This window comes from Balaenoptera acutorostrata, chromosome 12, assembly GCF_949987535.1.
Source record: "Balaenoptera acutorostrata chromosome 12, mBalAcu1.1, whole genome shotgun sequence".
Classification (NCBI taxonomy): domain Eukaryota; kingdom Metazoa; phylum Chordata; class Mammalia; order Artiodactyla; family Balaenopteridae; genus Balaenoptera; species Balaenoptera acutorostrata.
In genome coordinates, this window is record NC_080075.1 from 79,805,929 (window position 1) to 79,822,395 (window position 16,467).

General features: G+C 55.4%; 1 protein-coding gene and 1 long non-coding RNA gene across 2 annotated transcripts; one reads left to right on the forward strand and one right to left on the reverse strand.

Moving 5' to 3' along the window:
* The first annotated feature begins 7,330 nt into the window (after window positions 1-7,330).
* OSR1 (odd-skipped related transcription factor 1) lies at window positions 7,331-14,505 on the forward strand. The gene is made up of 3 exons (XM_007183481.2): window positions 7,331-7,618; window positions 12,114-12,813; window positions 13,562-14,505. The coding sequence occupies exons 2-3, from the start codon at window positions 12,146-12,148 to the stop codon at window positions 13,695-13,697; spliced, it is 804 nt and encodes a 267-aa protein (XP_007183543.1). The 5' UTR covers window positions 7,331-7,618; window positions 12,114-12,145; the 3' UTR covers window positions 13,698-14,505.
* LOC103014844 (uncharacterized) lies at window positions 14,338-15,626 on the reverse strand. Its single transcript, XR_451110.2, has 3 exons — window positions 15,444-15,626; window positions 14,711-14,793; window positions 14,338-14,461 (listed from the first exon to the last, which is right to left on the reverse strand). It is a non-coding gene; the product is annotated as an uncharacterized LOC103014844 (long non-coding RNA).
* Window positions 15,627-16,467: the final 841 nt, after the last annotated feature.

A 16,467-nucleotide genomic window follows, 5' to 3' on the forward strand; every position in this document is an offset into this window, starting at 1 on the left:
TGCATTGTGAAAACTCTCGGGGTCATGCTGTGGCTGGGATTTTGGAAAGCGCTTCCTTAAACCATTAACCTGCTAACTGTCAGTTACCACTCCAGCAAGAACTAGCTGAGGACCAACTCTTAAGCTGAGGTGAGGGGTGTTTGTGGGTCCTCCCTTTCCTCAGTGGGTGGCCTTTGTACCCAGTGGCTTGAGATGGAAATGCCCTGAGGTTCTCCACGCTCCCCTGCACTTTGCTGCCCAGGCAGGACACTGGGCATTGAGGACCCAGCTTTTTCCATTCATATGGGCCCCGTGGCCTTCTGCAGCTCCCCCTGGCTATCTTCTCAGAATATTAAGAAAGCACAAGCCCCCCTACGCTACATGGCTTATCCTTTTTAAGATAAATCTCCTGAAATGTTTGTGACAGACAGAATGTTTGGCAAACCAAGCCATGATTCCAGAAATTCTTTATCTGGAAGACATTGATAATCATGCTCTAGTTTTAAGTTTTCTCTCCATTCCCTTATCGTTGACATGTGATATGCAAACGAATACCCAAATATACCGAAAGGACCCAACCATTAGTCATTTTGAAGTGAAAAATCATGTGCTAATATATGTCCCTTTTTTGTAGTTTGGATTTGCTCAGAGTGTTTCAGCAAATGCTTTTCTCTTCAGAGGAAAGGTTCTCATGTAGGGGATTGGAGACATGACCAGCAAATGGATTTGCCTGGAGTCACCTGGGAATAAGGGAGCTATGGTGAGAGCTGGCATTTTAAGTGCCAGCCGAGACCAGGGAGGAAGGGCACCTGGCCCTTGATGGTGGCTGAAATAGGGAGTGTGGTTTTCTGCTCTGTGCAGATGTTCAGCTATACTATGACATGGCTCAGATCCACGAATACCACTCCTTCTCCTCCCGAGCCGAACTTCACAGAAATCAGAGAAACGAAGGTTCTTCTAGCAGAGGGGTTGGTCCTCTCCTAGCTTGCTGGTTACTCTGGATTTTCCCAAGGGGCAAACATTATGCAGCATCCTCAATTCCAATCTCTCAGCCCACCTCACACCTCCTCAAAGCCAGTGCTTGGGTCGCAGTCACACCTGCTGGGTGGACACCACTCTTAGAGCTGCATCTGGATGCCTCCCAAGTTCCACGGGTGGTGGCTTCTCTCCCAGTTGGGCCACCACTTTGGGGACCTAGGACTTCTTCAGTGTGACAGTCTGAATGCAGGAAGACCCCAATCGTAAACACTAAAGAGGCAGAAGCCCCCATCCCCTTCCATCCGGTCAGTATCGTTATTCATGCATGGGGGAGGCATCCCAGGGCTTCACATCACATAGGGAGCTTCGGTGGCCTTAGTAGTTCTCTGGAATGTCTAAGTCAGGTCCCTTCCCTTTCCACTCCTCATTGCAAGCGCAGAATAAGGAACTGGGAAACCCTACCTCTTACTGGAGCAGAGAGTGATGGGTGGCAGGAAGCAGAGCCCTCCTCCGACAGCCTGGAGCAGGGGCAGGGAGCCTGTCTTCCCCTCGGTCCCTAGCTTGTTTTCCCTGCACATGATCTCAAGCCTTTGCTCCAAAGAGTGCTGTAAGAGTCTTGGAATAATTGGTCTTGGAAAGCAATTTCAGCCTCTGTTTTCTTCCTTATTAGAAATTGTGCAATTTCAGCTCTAAACTTCCCAGGGTGCCTGCAAGGAGTTTTGTAAGGAAGTTGGATAGAGGCCTGTGAGAGCAGCACAGCCGAAGCCCCCAAGGATCTCCTACACCCTGTTTTCTTCTGTATGCAAAAGACAGACCAAAGAGCATGTTAACAGGTATATATTTAGGACTTCTCCCTTCCGGTCTCTATCCCGAAAGCCGGAGCTTTGATAACAAGGAAAAGAGAGCATCAAAGATGCAGCTTTGCTGAACTTGTAAAACGGAAAGTAGAATGGTGGTTCCCAGGGGCTGGGCGCTGGGGATTGGGGGAATTGTGGAGATGGTGAGGGTACAAACGTGCAACTAGTAGGTAAGTTCTGGGTGCACAGCATAGCGATTATAGTCAACAATACTGTATTATAAACTCCAAAGTTGCTAAGAAAGTAGATGATAATTGTTCTCACCACAAAAAAAGAAATTATATTGCAATATATAAATGTATCAAACCAACTGGTTGTACACCTTAAACTTACACGATGTTATATGTCAATTACATCTCAATAAAATTTAAAACAACTTTTTTTTCTCTTTTAAGTTGCAGCTTTGATGCCAAGGAGTAGAGAGGGTCCAGCTAAAATATCCTGTAGGGAATTCCAGGAAGGAAAGGGAGCAGCAAAGGGCCTGGAATCCAGTGGCCTGCCTGGGAGGAAGGTGAGGGTAGGAGGAGGCATGGCGTGTTTCAGGGAATCCGATTCGAAGAAGCAGGCTCTCCTTCTCCATTCCTTTGGTTCTTCAGAAAGCCGGACTGGGAATCCTGGGAGGGGCCCGGGTCCAGATGCTCCTCCAAGCTGGGGAGGGAGGGAGGGAGAAAGTGGACGCCAGAGCCAGAGCCTCCGCATCTCCAAGGAGCCACCTAGGAGGCAGCGCTAACCCAGCTCGGAGAGTGCAGAAAACTTTCACAGTAGATCCTGGTTCATCGTTTTTCCCAGGACCAGAAACTAATGGTGGTAGAAAGTTGCCAAGGATTTCGGATTCTTAAAAACAAAACAAAACCAAAACTACCCTCACAAATCTGGAGCAGGGAAAACAGAATCCGTGTTTGTTCTTTGGAAGGGCAGTGTGTAGTTTTACATGAGTAAAGGCGAATTTCGTGACTCAGAAAAGAACATTTAAAGGAAAAAAAAAAAAAAAAAAACCCTCCCCGGAGACAACTGGATGTGAGACTTTTCGAGGAAGGGGCACCGGGAGATGTCACTTGCTCACCAGCAGGTGGCGCGTTTTCTTTAGGATTGCGTCCCCAAGTACGTCGATAAAACATCGCAGCCAGACTTGCTCCGAGTTCCCTCGCCGGAAATCGCTATGCAGATAATAACCCTCCAGTGTCTGGAAGTTAATTACCGCCAACGCTCATTCCTCCAGCGCCGACCGCCGCCTGTGTAGCCCGTCAACGACGTAGCGCCGCGGGTGTAGTAAGGTAATTCTGTCCGCAGGGCTTCCCCCTGACTATACGCGATTCAGTTAAAATAACTTTTTTTTTTCATCATCCACAGTTTGATTAGACACTGCGTCGTTTCTAATACATTTATTTCCACCTTTGAATAAAAGGAAAATTCAGTAATCTTAGAACGTAGATCCGTCGAAAATAATTTTGACAGCTCATAGTTGTACAAAAAGTAAAAACCCCACAATTTCTGCGCACATTTTACATTTTATCTTCACAATTTAAGGCGTGATTTTCGTTCCGTTTTACCGGTGCTAGTATGCCCAGAGTTCATGCAATTCCACATGATATTCGTGCTTCATACATCTCATAAACCAAGGATAGATATATGCATGCATGAATTGTTTTATTTATTAAGGTGACAAATAGTTACAAGATACTTATGTGCTCATAAAGCACTTAGGAAACGGGAACTGCCTGGAAAAACAGTTCAGTTTCCCTTTCAGTTTTGATACTGTAACTTGCCTGTCGCTGTCACAATAAACACCAGCTCTTGGGTTCACCTGTGATCTATTCGCCTAAGACCCTGGCGTTGCTTGTACCTTATCAGAGCCTGTTATCTGCGCAAGTGTGTGTGGATGTCGTGTTGCCTACCTCCCGTGCTTAAAAACTTTTCCCCAAAGCTGGATTTTGACCTGATTGATCGTGATGGTTCCAGAGGAACTATTGAGCCATTACAATCCATCATCTAAATGATTACAGAGGGATACCTAAATCTCCCGGTTATTTGAAAGCTCTGTACATGCTTAAAGGGGGGTCAAATGAGCAGACCCCCAATTGTCCACAAAGTAGTTACAGGAAAGCTTGCGTTGGAAGAAAAATCTCACCTAGTACTAAGTAAATTTCATTTTCTAAAAAAATGAGGTCACTTTTGTGTGGTTGGGAGGTGAGGAGAGGTGGGGTTCATTTTTTATCCCAAACCCCCCAAAGCAAAGTAAGCCACGTTCTAGTTAATTTTCTGGAAGCTGCTCAATTTTCACTCCGAAGGCAGGCTGGGGCACTATTCCTTCCGAGTGAGCAGGGGTCCGGAGAGGGTCTGGAGATGGGGTGGGGAGACCAGCAGAGGCTGTCACCACCCCATCGTGCCCAGGAAAGGCGGCGGCGGGCGGGGGCTCTCTGCGGGACTGAGCTCAGGGCGGTCCACGACCCAGCGCCACGGGCTGGCTTGGGTATCGCTTCCTGCTGGACCCCACCGGCACTGGCGGGGAGTAACCCGGACCTGGAGGCCTGGTCGCTACTGTGGGACCATTTCCCCAAGAGACTGCTCCGTCCCAGACTCGGGCACCCGCGGTTGCGCCGGGCGGGCGGTGGGTGGGCGAAGCAGAGGAGCAGCGGCGGAGTTTGCGCGGGGTCTGGTCCCTGGCTGGTGCCCGCGGGCTCTAAGCGAGCAGACGCTGCATCCACGGGGGCGGAGTGTGCGGGACGCCCAGGAATGGCAGGGGCGTCCAGACAGGAGTTTCTCCACCTTCACTGAGCTCTGGGGCCATAGGGTGGTTGGGTCCCCTATAGCGAGGCCGTTGACCATATTTGAACCATGATGTCCTTGCAAGTTTTAAACGAATTTGCCTTCGCTGTAAAGTAACTTGGTAGCCCTTACGTGTCCTGAGTCCTGCTCTGCTCAATCTATCCAAGCTGCAGTCCAGGCGCAGCGTGGCGACCTAGACCTAGTTTAGTCCGATCAATTTCTCTTAAATGGTGGGGGGGGGAGCCCCCCTTTATTCCCGTTGCACAGAGAAGCCGAGGGGTTCTTAGCTTCCAGGATTTCTTCCTGCGGTGGGTCCAGAGGGAACTAGGATCTGGTTGGTCTCCACTGGAGACTGAGGCCAGGGTTTGGCGGTCATCCCCTTGGGTGCTCAGATTGAGATGGAGGACTCTATGGCAGCTAGCCAATCTTGAATTTCATTATTCCAGCTTTCTGGGGGTGTTCATTGTCCAAGACCTAGAAAGAATGGCATTGAAGCCAGGTGTCTGAAACAGGTCCGGGGCTGGGCAATGCCTGTGCCAGTGTCCTGCACATCTCTCTTGCCTTGTCCTGTCCTACCTTGCAGACCAGCTCCAGAGGAGGCAGCTGGAGAGGCAAAGCCTGAGATGCTGGGCCAGGAGGGACCAGCTCCAGCCTTGCAGCCCCATCTTGCCCCACACCAGCTAAGTTACAGGATTTGACCTGAGTGGGGGTCAATTTTCCAGATAACCTGGCAAAAGCAGCATTAAACAACCGGGTTGCATGGCCCTTTCTTTAGGATCCCTAAAAACTTTCTTCAAGAGCTCTCTAGGGATCCTACTACCTGGAGATTTTCTAGAAGTCTTTGAGGCAGGTTGGCCAGGGGCCCTGATTCAGGAGAAAAAGGCAAGTGAAAGATGGAGGACGCACTGTTGCACTGGGTGGCGTTCTGAGCAAGAGATGTACATCCCCGGAGGCTCCATCCTACCTGAATGTCCTCTTCCTAGGGGACATTTCCTAAGTGGTCTGGACACCCAGATGGCCCACTGTGGAGGCCTCTATGGATTCTTTCACTGCTGGTGATAAAAGGTACCAAGCCTGGTCTCCTAGGAGAGCCTGAGCCTTGTGCACACATATTCCCTGGCCCAAGGTGGAAGGCGGTACAGTCCAGGAATGCCCTGCTGGACTTGCCCTCCCAGCCTTCCTTGCTCTTGGCACTTGCTGCCTTGGAATCTCAGGGGAGGGAGTGATCTCAGCTCCTGTTCCCAAGGGGCCTCCCAGGGGGCCCCCCAAGGGCCAGAATGTCCTCCATGCTGGAAGTTGCTAGGATTCCAGCTGCACAGACAAACTTCCGTGGATCCCTTACTCTAGCACTAACCTGCAGGGGGTGAATGCAGTCCCCTGGGGCAAAGACTGCACCCCTTTTTCCTCCTCCCTGCCCAAGACAAAGTTACCTAGGGGCTGGAGGCCAGGTTCTGTTCTAAAGGCCTGGGGGTAAGACCAGGGTGTCCTCCAATTATTCCTTTTTGGGGGGCATTTCCACTACCGTTTTCCTAGGTCCGGGGACCAAGAGCCTTTAAAAAAAAAAAAAAAAAAAGTCAGCTCAGACTTGCAGACTGAATCTGGACAAAGTGGCAGCTTCTTCCAGAGACACAATACCAATATACCAGAGACCCACTGAGGCCAGGATCCAGTCTCCAGACCTCAGAGGGGTCATTCAGCAGCAGTCTTGGGGCAAACCCCAGGAGTGCAGTGGTGTGAATCTGGACTCACCCAAGCCCCAGAAACCAGCCCCTCCTCCGGACCCAAGGCTGGCTGTTCCAGAGAGATGTCGGGGAGGGATCTGGGCTGGGGTCAGCTGGAGGTCAGCTCTTAGAGCCAGGCAGTGAAGAAGGTACAAGTACTCTCCTTTTTAAAGCATAAGCAGTGAAGACAGAATTTCTTGCAGCCAGAACCCTGACCCTCACTGAGATCACAAACTCCACCTGAACCAATCCCTTGGACTCAAAGGTCCTGGAGCTGAAGAACTTTTCAGCTTGAATCGCGTGCCTATGCAGCTTATCCTCCAAACTCTCATCCATCCTCCTAAAATAAATGAATACATGATTAGAGAGTGTGAATCCCAGAAGGTTTCGGGTCCTAGGGAAATAACTTTCTTGACTTCTTGCCCCATCCTCCGCCTCTAATCTTTTTAGCGAACTCCGTAACACAGGGATTGGGGTCACCCATAGGCACTGGGGTCTGGGTTACCGCCCTGGCGCTGAGCACTCTCGGATGTCCAGGAGATGCTCCACGCCAGAAGGGATTCTGGGAGAAGAGGCTAGTCAGCAGGGGCCAAGGTGCGCTGGAGCCCAAACTAAGGCGCCAGGATCCCGACGCACCGCCCCCGCCTACCCCGACCTTGCACAGGCTGTGTCCTAGGCTCCAAGGCAGGGGACTGCGAAATGCGCGGTTTCAGCCTGGTTTCATCTGCTAGAGGTTGTTTTTCCTCTAGCGCGCCTGGGGGGCCCTCGTGGGCCTAACAACGCAGAAAGGGTCGCACAGGACTGAAGAACAGGGGACGCAGCTCCCGGGAGGCCGGGGCCAAGCGAGCGCCGCTGCCACAGTCGGCTGCCCGGGTCAGCAAAACTTTCTCTCTCAGGGCGCATGCGCAGGGCAGGATGGTTGGGGGGCAGGGGAGGGAGGGGAGGAATCCTGAGGCAAGGGGAGGGGGGAGGGGGAGAGGGGAGGAGGAGGGGGGAGGGAGGGAGGAGGGAGGGTGGTGGATTAAAATAAGTAGGCGGCTCGGTGCTAAGGGGTGAGTGAGTCGGAGCTCGGTCTCTCCCCAGTACGTTCTCAGCCGCACCGGGTTCAGACCCAACGTAGGAGCCCCGCGAGAAGTTCACCATCCCTGGGCGGACAGGACTCCGGGGCCGCTGAGCGCTCCCGCGTGTCGGGCGCTCGGAGTCCCCGCAGCCGGAGAGGGGCCAGGACGCTGTGGAATCTAGCGCCTCTGGCTTCCCGGGTCCCCCGCAGCGGGAGCCCCAGAGACGCGCGCAGCGCCGGGACCGCCGAGGAATAAGGTAACTGCAGCCCCGGGCGCCCGGGCTCGGCGAGGGGAATGCGGGCAGGACTCCCGGGTCCCCTGTCACCGATCGGCGGGTGTCTCCTCTCTCTCTATGTCCCAGAAAGAAGCTCCTCTCGCCAAACGAAGGCTGCAGGACCATTGTGAAAGCGAGAGCAGCTTCAGCCCTGGGCGGTTGTGGGTGCTGGCTCAGGGGCTTCGCGTGAGGGGTTCTCGGCCTCTGACCCCGGGGGAGTGAGGGGGCGGGTCCCCACTACTGCCCCCAGCGCGGCCGGGCTTCGCGGAATCCCAGGCGAGGTGCCCGCGGACTTCGGAAGTCAGCCTGTGGCCCCCCCTCTAAGAAACCGAAGCAACTTCAGCGGGCACAGACTTTCCCGAGACGCGCGCCTAGCCCAACCTGACCTACCTTAAATGACGAAGAAGGAAGAGGGAGTGGATGGATGGCTACAGGCGCAGCCGCCCGCGCCAGGGACAGGTGCATGCCCCCGCCGGGTCGCGCTTTCGTGAGCGTTTGTCTTTTGCCGAGTTGCTCTCAGGTACGAGGCCGGCCCGACCCGAGAGCGCAGGGCCGCGTGCCTGACGCCGCCTCGCACTTGAGCTCTGCCTTCGGGGTGTTCTCTATCCGATGATTGCTCTGTGTGGTCAAGGCCTGGAGCGTAACCCGCGACTGTCCCGGTGCAGGGGAGCACGCAGGGGGCGAGAACACTACTTCTCAATCAGAGACCCGCACGCCGCAGTAGCGGAAACACTGTGGAGCCGCGGGTGTCCTCAGTTTCGGGCTTGGAAGGGAAGGATTCGTTTGCTCCTGTGCCTGTCTCCCTTCAGGAGAGAAGGTGGGAGCCGGAGGAGAGAGGGAAAGATGTGACGGATTGCCTGCTGAACTAATTTCTCCCCGAAAATTTCTCTGATAAGAGGAATGAAAACCCACATCCAGTCGTCTTTCAGCAGCTCGGCCAGTAGCGGGGTAGGCTCTTGGAGTATAGTGTAGCTGCGAGGGTTTCTTTGTTGCCACAATTTGGTAAATTTCACCGGGGTTAAGAGCTGCGCGCTGGCTCTTGGGAACAGAAACCACGTGCAAGGCTAGTTAATCTCTCAGGTTCATGGCCTCCTAGAGAAGAGAGGGGCTGGCAAGGACGCTGGGGGCGGGGGGAACGGATGGAGGGCGACCAGTGGGTAGATGTTCTATCCGAGGCTCCAAGAAGTAACTGCGATTTCAGTAAGACTGGGGAGCAGATCGCTGAGGACGCAGCAGGCGTTTAAATGCAGGGGTGAGGGCCGCGTAGCCGAAGGGTTCGTTCGATCTCGTTCGTTGGGAGAATTAAACAGAAGTGTCCCGTGCTGGTCAGTCCTTTCGCCAGGGGTCCGGACGCCGGTCACCACACGTGATGGGGATTCTGTGTCAAGGATGATTTTCTGGGGCTGATGCTAGACTCCTCCAGGCGCAGGCTCATGGAGCTCGCTCTGTCCTCATTAATGCAAGCAGTTAACTCGCTCACGCTCAATTAGCCCCGAATAAACTACTTTAATAGACTCTGCACACTTCATTAATGCCCAGCATAGGGTTGGCTGCAGACCCGGCACTGGCGCTCTACCGCACGAGGGAAACAGTGTCTGCACAGCGCGGGGATCCGGGCTGGGAAGCGCGAAAGGCGTTTGATGCGCGTGGTCAGCACCCTTACCCGCACCTTCCAGGTCCCGAGGTCCTAGCTCCTCGCCTAGTGGATGCCTGTCCTGGGGCCTGGGGAGAGGTGTTTCCTCTCGCTTTTAAAGATCTAAAGCGTTCACGCTGGGGTTCCGGTGTCAGGGCAACGGGAGCCAGCGGGGCCGGGCGTTTGCTCATCCTCTCTGGCGGGACGGGCGAGTGTGAGACTGTGTTTTTCTCTTAGCTGACTGCCTGAAACCGGATAGTGAATTCGGCCCATTCTTGGGACTACTAGTGTGGAGAGCCACGTTTCGAACGAATTTCGTCCCCGGGAAAATCGTTGACGAGGGCCTGGGGAGCCCTGCCCTCGGAATGTGGCAGAAAATAAACTGGCTGCGCCACTGAGGAAAAGAAATTGAGTGTTGGGGGAAACAAGATTGGGCAGATAGCCCGTTAAGGCTGGCTCCCAAGAGCAGTGTCGGCTGCAGGCGCCCGCTCCCCTTACCGAGCCCAAGGTCTCTGCTTCTGGGGGTGGGCGAGGAAAGGCCAGGTTGGTACACGAGGGATTGGTGGGATCCCCGACCCTGCACGGAGCCGGTCCGGGCTCGCGTGCAGCCCAGCGCTCTGTCGCCATCGCCGGGGATAGGCCGAGCACTAGGGGAGCAAGCGGAGGCCCCGGCGGCGCCCTGCGGGCCCCGGGGAGCCAGAGATAAGGATCTGATTTCCAGCGCATGGAGGGGAAGGAGAGGTGACAGCAAATCAAAGAGCGCTCACCTCGCCTAACTCTGGGCAGACCTTTGAAGTCGGCGAGTCGTCTCCTCTTTCTCCCCCCTCCCCCTTCCCAACCCAAACAGGCTCCAGCTTTCTCTCTGGCCCAATTCGTATTTTGCTTCGCCGTGTCTCAACGCTGTAGGAGGGTCTCGGGTTGTCCCTGGCGCGACCCGTGATCGACGCAACGGAGAACACTGCTGCGGAGGCCACGGCTCCGCGCTCCCACCCAGATTTGTGCCTCCCTGAGCCCCAGGCCGAATTAATTGCTGCGGTCCGACTTGGTTTTCATTCGATTTAACCTGCGCGAGAGGACATCTCTGCCGGCTCTCGGTGTTTTGCTCCCTCCACCCCCAGCAGAGCCTCTTTACTTAGGGCCCACCACACAGAGAGTGACCTTCCCAACAGCTTCCAGGGGGAAGGGCTTCTAGGTCAATATTGTCCTCAGTCCTCCTGGGAACAGCATGGCACTGCCCTCACATTAAAAGCTTCCCTGTAGTGAAAGGCAGCCTGAGCCTGAGGGGCCTGGGCTGAGGGTAAGCTAGTCTTCAGAAGCTGTCTGGGTGGTGTCTGTGTGCTGTGAAGGAGGGAACAGAGCAGGGGCCTGGGAAGCCCAGGGATGGGGACCTGCTGCAGGTTGGAAGAAAGATCTGAGGAAGAGGAGAGGGGAAATAAGGAGTAAAGGGAGAAGTGGGAGGCAGGGGATTGAGACAGGCAAGGAGAAGTGTGTCCCAAGCACCTTGCTCCCCAGTGACTTCTTGAGATGGAGTTCAGCACTTGAGCCTCCCAGGGTCTTCTGTGTAATTTCACCTTTCTTTCCCCCTGTTTTTGCTTCCACTGGACAGACCCGAGTTAGGAGTGTCTGGGAGGCACAGACATAAAAGGTCTGTCTGCCAAGTCTAGACCTGTCCACGGAGGCTAGGGACCCTGACCAAGAGTCAAGAAGGCCAGGAGACTGCTTGTCACATCAGCATGACTCCGCTCTGGCTTTGCTCAAGCTCCCTGGCCTTGCATTTGGAGGGTGCGTAGCCCACAGCAGCTGAGGCCCAGCCTCAATGCTCTTGCTCATAGGCAAACCCACCTGCCGGGGAGGGGGTGTTCACCACATGCACAAACATCCTGAGAGCCCCAAGACCCTGCCCCCCTTTCCTATGGGGTAGGGAGGGCACTGAAGCCCCCTCGTACATGACCGCAGATGTTTGAGTGAGTAAATAAATGTGGCTGTTAGGGTCCTTGCTGAAACAAAGGTGATCCCCAAGGGCTATGGAAGGGAGTCAGTCCGCAAGGAGCTGCAGAGAGGGTGGTGTCAAAAGGGCTCGTTAATAGTGATACAGAAAAGCAAATTTGAGGTCAATGTTGAGAGTTGTAAGGGGAAAGATGACATGGCTTCTAGAAGCCAAATTGACGATCAGCTAGTAGAGCTTAATGCACAGGAGCTGGGAGATGTGCAGATTTGTGGGCGTTTGTATGTGTGCTGTCTGTCTGTGGAGCTCTGTAGGTGCGGTGTGATCCTGTGTGTGTGCGCGCGAGCGCTCCTCCCTGCATTTTGTTTAGTAGCACAATACCGCTTGTCGCAGTTTATCTTTGCACCTTGTTGTCAACTCTGCTTCAGAATGTGTGAGTCTGTGTTTATCTGTCAGTGTGCATTTCTGTATTTGTTTATCTGCACATGAATGTGTAAGTGTGCTTCCAAGTTTCTGTTATCTTTACAGGAGAGTGTAATTCTCTGTTGACTCAGGCTTGCCTGGATGTAAGTCTTTACACGACAGTTTCCCTGTGCTTATGCCTTTCTCAGTGTCATGTACACTGTAGACTCATTTTAAGTTGGTCGCATTGCATAGGATTTAGTTTGGTTTCTGTATCAAGTTGTGTGTCTCTGCTGGAGGCCATTGGGAAGGAGTCCTGCAATTTTGAGGGTTCCTGTCTTCTTGGTGAGGGCAGTGAGCTCCATGGGTGGGGTCTTTTAGGTTCCCAGCTCTGGCTCTGGGGGACAGAGAAGGTGTGGCTGGGCTGGAACTCAGAAGGAGGGCACTTACCCTGAACTTGTCTGTTCTTCTCCCCTCCCCTCTTCTTTTCCTTGCAGATTGAGATTGAGAACATACTGCAACTACAGCCATGGGCAGCAAAACCTTGCCAGCACCGGTGCCCATCCACCCATCTCTGCAGCTCACCAACTACTCCTTTCTTCAGGCAGTGAACGGCCTGCCCACGGTGCCCTCGGACCACCTGCCCAATTTGTATGGTTTCAGTGCGCTGCATGCCGTGCACCTGCACCAGTGGACGCTGGGCTACCCCGCGATGCACTTGCCGCGGTCCTCTTTCTCCAAAGTGCCCGGCGCCGTGTCCAGCCTGGTGGACGCGCGCTTCCAGCTGCCTGCCTTCCCCTGGTTCCCTCACGTCATCCAGCCCAAGCCCGAGATCACCGCTGGAGGCAGCGGCCCCGCGGTGCTCAAGACCAAGCCGCGCTTTGATTTTGCCAACCTGGCCTTGGCGGCCACGCAAGAAGATCCGTCCAAGCTTGGCCGGGGAGAGGGTCCCGGGTCCCCCGCCGGTGGGCTGGGCGCCCTCCTGGATGTGACCAAGCTGTCCCCAGAAAAGAAGCCCACGAGGGGACGCCTGCCTTCCAAAACCAAGAAGGAGTTCGTCTGCAAATTCTGTGGCCGCCACTTCACTAAGTCCTACAACCTCCTCATCCATGAGCGGACGCACACGGACGAGCGGCCCTACACCTGCGACATCTGCCACAAAGCCTTCCGGAGGCAAGACCACCTACGAGACCACAGGTGCGGTACTGCGGGTGGCCCAGAAGAGAGCTGGCTGTCTGCTTCTCTCCTCACCAGCCTCCTCCCTAATGCCGAGTTTCACGAGACCCACCCCCTACCAACTCCAAGCCTCCTAAGTTTCTGGGATTCCCCCAAATCGGGAAGGAAACCAACAAAGCTCAGGGATGGGTTCCTGGAGCATGGGTGGAGAGAACATGCGAGGAATAGGACCCAAGCTCCTGACAGGCACGCACAGTTTCCTCCGTCTGCAGCGCTGTGCAATAGAAGTTCCTGCGATGATGAAAAGTGATACGTGGCACAAATGACAATCAAGCACTTGAAATGGCAACTAGTGTAGCTGAGAAACTAACTTTTCAGCTTTACCTAATTTGAATTCTAATAACCACATGTGGCTGGTGATTACCGTTTGCGACAGCACAGCTCCAGCAAATTGTCCCACCCAGGTCCCCTCGCTCACCTTCGGTGTTGACTCAGGCCTTATAAGGAGGCCATGCCGGCCCCTGGTCAGGAAGGCAGGGGTCGGCCTAGCTGGGCCTGTGCACGGCTCAGACGGAGGTGTCTCCTTCACCTCCCTACTCCATCCCCAAACTCGGCACTGCCCTGCCCCACACTAGGTACCCCCAAACCTCCTTTCTTCTGAGGGCAAGCTCCTCATTGCAGTGGGAGGGGACCTTGGATAACTCTTTATAATATTTATAACATTGCGTCATTTTGCAAGGATTAATTCTCGCTCTGTTTTTGCCCTCAGATATATTCACTCCAAAGAGAAGCCTTTCAAGTGTCAAGAGTGCGGGAAAGGATTCTGCCAGTCCAGGACTCTCGCTGTCCACAAGACGCTACACTCACAGGTGAAGGAGCTCAAAACCTCCAAGATCAAATGCTAAATAGAGCCTCCGGGGCACCCGGACCCTGGGTCACGCCGCCCCCTCCTCCAGAGGGACCAGAAGCCGAAGGCGACTCTGGCGGGCAGCGGGAGGGCCTCCCGGGACCTTCCCCCATCCCAAACGCGTCCCCCGGGGCCCGGGCGCACGCGGAACTCCAGAGCCCCGCCCCGGGCCGTGACCCCGGCCGCCCGGGCGGCTCCCCCAGGACGCGGCTAAACTCTTGGCCAAAAGGAGGTACTCACGTGGCGGAAGGGAAACTGCATTAAAAAAAAAGAACGAAAGCTTCGCGGAGCCGCAGCGGCGCCTCTCCCAGAAGTATTACTTTTTCTATTGTTATTTTATACGTTTTCTTTATTCTTTTTTTTTTTTTTTTTCCTTTGACCATATAAGCTTGTAACTCTGACTGCGGAGAGAGAGGGGAGAGGAAAAGAAGGGCTGTGCTCTCTCGCAGCCTCCAACCCCTCCTCCCGCCTCCAACCCCAACCCTGGGAGCCTGCAAAAAGTGTAATCCCTGTATCTGCTTCAGCCGCCGGGCCCCAGGATCGCGGGGCCGGGGAGCGCCCCTCCCAGCTCCTGCCGCTCAGCGGGCGGTGGGCTCCCGGACTCCGACGGCGGGGCGAGGGCCTCGGGCCCTGGGGCTGGAGGGGACCCGGCCTCCGGCTCCCCTGCTCCGCTGCCCCATCACCGCGAGCGAGAAGGCCAGGAGCAGGACGATGTATTGCGATTGGCACTTTATGCTGACCATCGGTAACGGACATTTATCACTGGAGTTTTTAAAAATATTAAATAAACGGTTATTTTACAGGCATTGCAGGATGGGTAATTTCCCTCCCAAACGCAGGGAACTGGGCGGCTCCTTTCTTTGAGAGGAGCGGGGTTTCGCTGCCCAAGCCGACCTGCCCCACTTCAGCAACTTTCCCCTAATTAGCGTCAGCGGTTTGGGATGGGTGGAGCAGCCCTCCTCTCTCCCGGTGTTGGTCAACCTCGGACCCCGCCCAGATTTATTTTCTTACTTTTCTCCTCCACTTTGGTCTTAGGGTCTCAGTCTCCCCAGTCCTCATCTCCGAAGGGCTCCGAGTTTACAAAGAAGCCGAGCCTGCGGCCAATACATCGGCCATGAGAAATCCCAACATCTCCGGGTGTCGGGGTCGCTTAGGGTCCACCAAGGGAAGAGAACGTCACCCACCTCCCCAACGAAAAGCCTCCCTCCTGGTCTCTTGCTGCTGCACTGGGGAGGGAAGGAAGCGCCCTCACGGGCTGCCTCAGACCAGTACCGTCCCCCGGGCCCCAATACGCGGCTACAAATACATAATCACCGCTGCCTCCCCAAAGCCCCAAAACTACATCCCTCCCTCCTTTAAGAGCCCCCTGACACAATTCTCTGGCTGGGGCCTGTCCCCTGCCCGGATCCCGGCTCCACGCCCGCAAAGATTCCTGCCGTTTTAAAGCCTTGTCAGGAATGGCGGGGGCGGGCGCCCTGGGAGGCCCGGGGAGTTTCGGAGGAGAAATCTGAGTCCGCCCTCCACAAGTTGAACCTTCCCTGGGGCGCCTAGTTTTCCCACAATTAGAGGCCAGGCCGCAGGGGGCTCTCCAGCTTGGGGTGGGGCGGGGCTCCCCCAGCCCCAGCATCCTGACCGCGCGGCGGCTCAGGCGGTGGCGCCCGCGGCCCTTCCCGAGCCGAGCGCAGCCTCTCGGGCTTCTGTGCCCGGCGCTCAGCGACCGCAGAGACAGCTGGGCCGAGCTTACCTGCAACAGGGACCACAAATCCTCGGTCTGAAAAAGTGTGCCGGGGCTGCAGGAGTTAAAACGCTCTAGCCTTTCGCTGCGCCATCCTCACCTCCTCTGGGAATGCCTCCCCGCCCTCGGCGGGCTTGAACTCGGCGGTGCGGGAACCCAACTTATCTCTGTGGCCTTGGCCGGGACGGCGTGGACGAGTCCTGCCCTCAGCATTCGGAGCCACGCTGCCCCCTGCTGGACAGGCCTGGAGGGGCGGCCCAGGAATCGGGGCACCTCGCTGTGTCCCGCCCGCAACCCCGAGTAACTTCCGCCGCAGGTCCTGTCTGCATCTGGTCTTGCCCTCCAAACCTTCTTGACTGGTCCCAGCACCCACTGAGAACGAGGGGCGGGGCGCTGCCGGTTCTGGACCGGCCTATGGGATCTCCGCTAGTCAAGCAAGAGCCCAAGCCTTCTTACTCCTCGGGTCCAAAAGAACTCGCCCCAGGAGAGCGGAGCCCATATCCCAGAGAACTGTGACCTCTGGGCATCTGGAGGGAGGGTTGGTCAGTGGGTTTTGGGCTTCGACGGCTTGGGCCCAGGCAGCGCAGGCTGTGGTATGGGTCGCGCTTCGCCGCGACTTGTGTTAGCGCCCCAGCGGAGAAGCCACATCTGTTCCTTTACTCGCCCGTTTAAGTGATTGTTCCAAGATGAGGACAGGGCGTGGGTACACACACACGCTCCACTACCGAGAGCTCTGATCACCTCTGAGGACCTGAGAGAGTGCCTCACTCGGTTCCTTTACTCTTTTTGGGAGTCCATTTTTCTCAGGGATTGACTGCTGCTGCCCCGTCCCTCACATTGCACCACCTCCCACCTCCCCAGGACACAAAGAACCTCTGCCCCAACTCAAGGAGTTAGTAAAGACTGTGAAATGGGGAGGTTTGCCAAGGAGGGTTTTCCTTTCTGGCCCACCCTCCTCTGATACCATGAATCCCCGCCCCTCCATCCCCAGGCCCTGCCACGGAGAGACTTTCAGTACCAAGTGTGCGTCCTT

What these genes read in the sequence shown, in the direction of transcription:
- OSR1 (XM_007183481.2), top strand. Translation starts at nt 12,146, where the DNA reads ATGGGCAGCAAAACCTTGCCAGCACCGGTGCCCATCCACCCATCTCTG. An exon ending in GACCACCTACGAGACCACAG is followed by an intron (nt 12,814 to 13,561) that starts GTGCGGTACTGC and finishes TTTTGCCCTCAG; the next exon opens with ATATATTCACTCCAAAGAGA.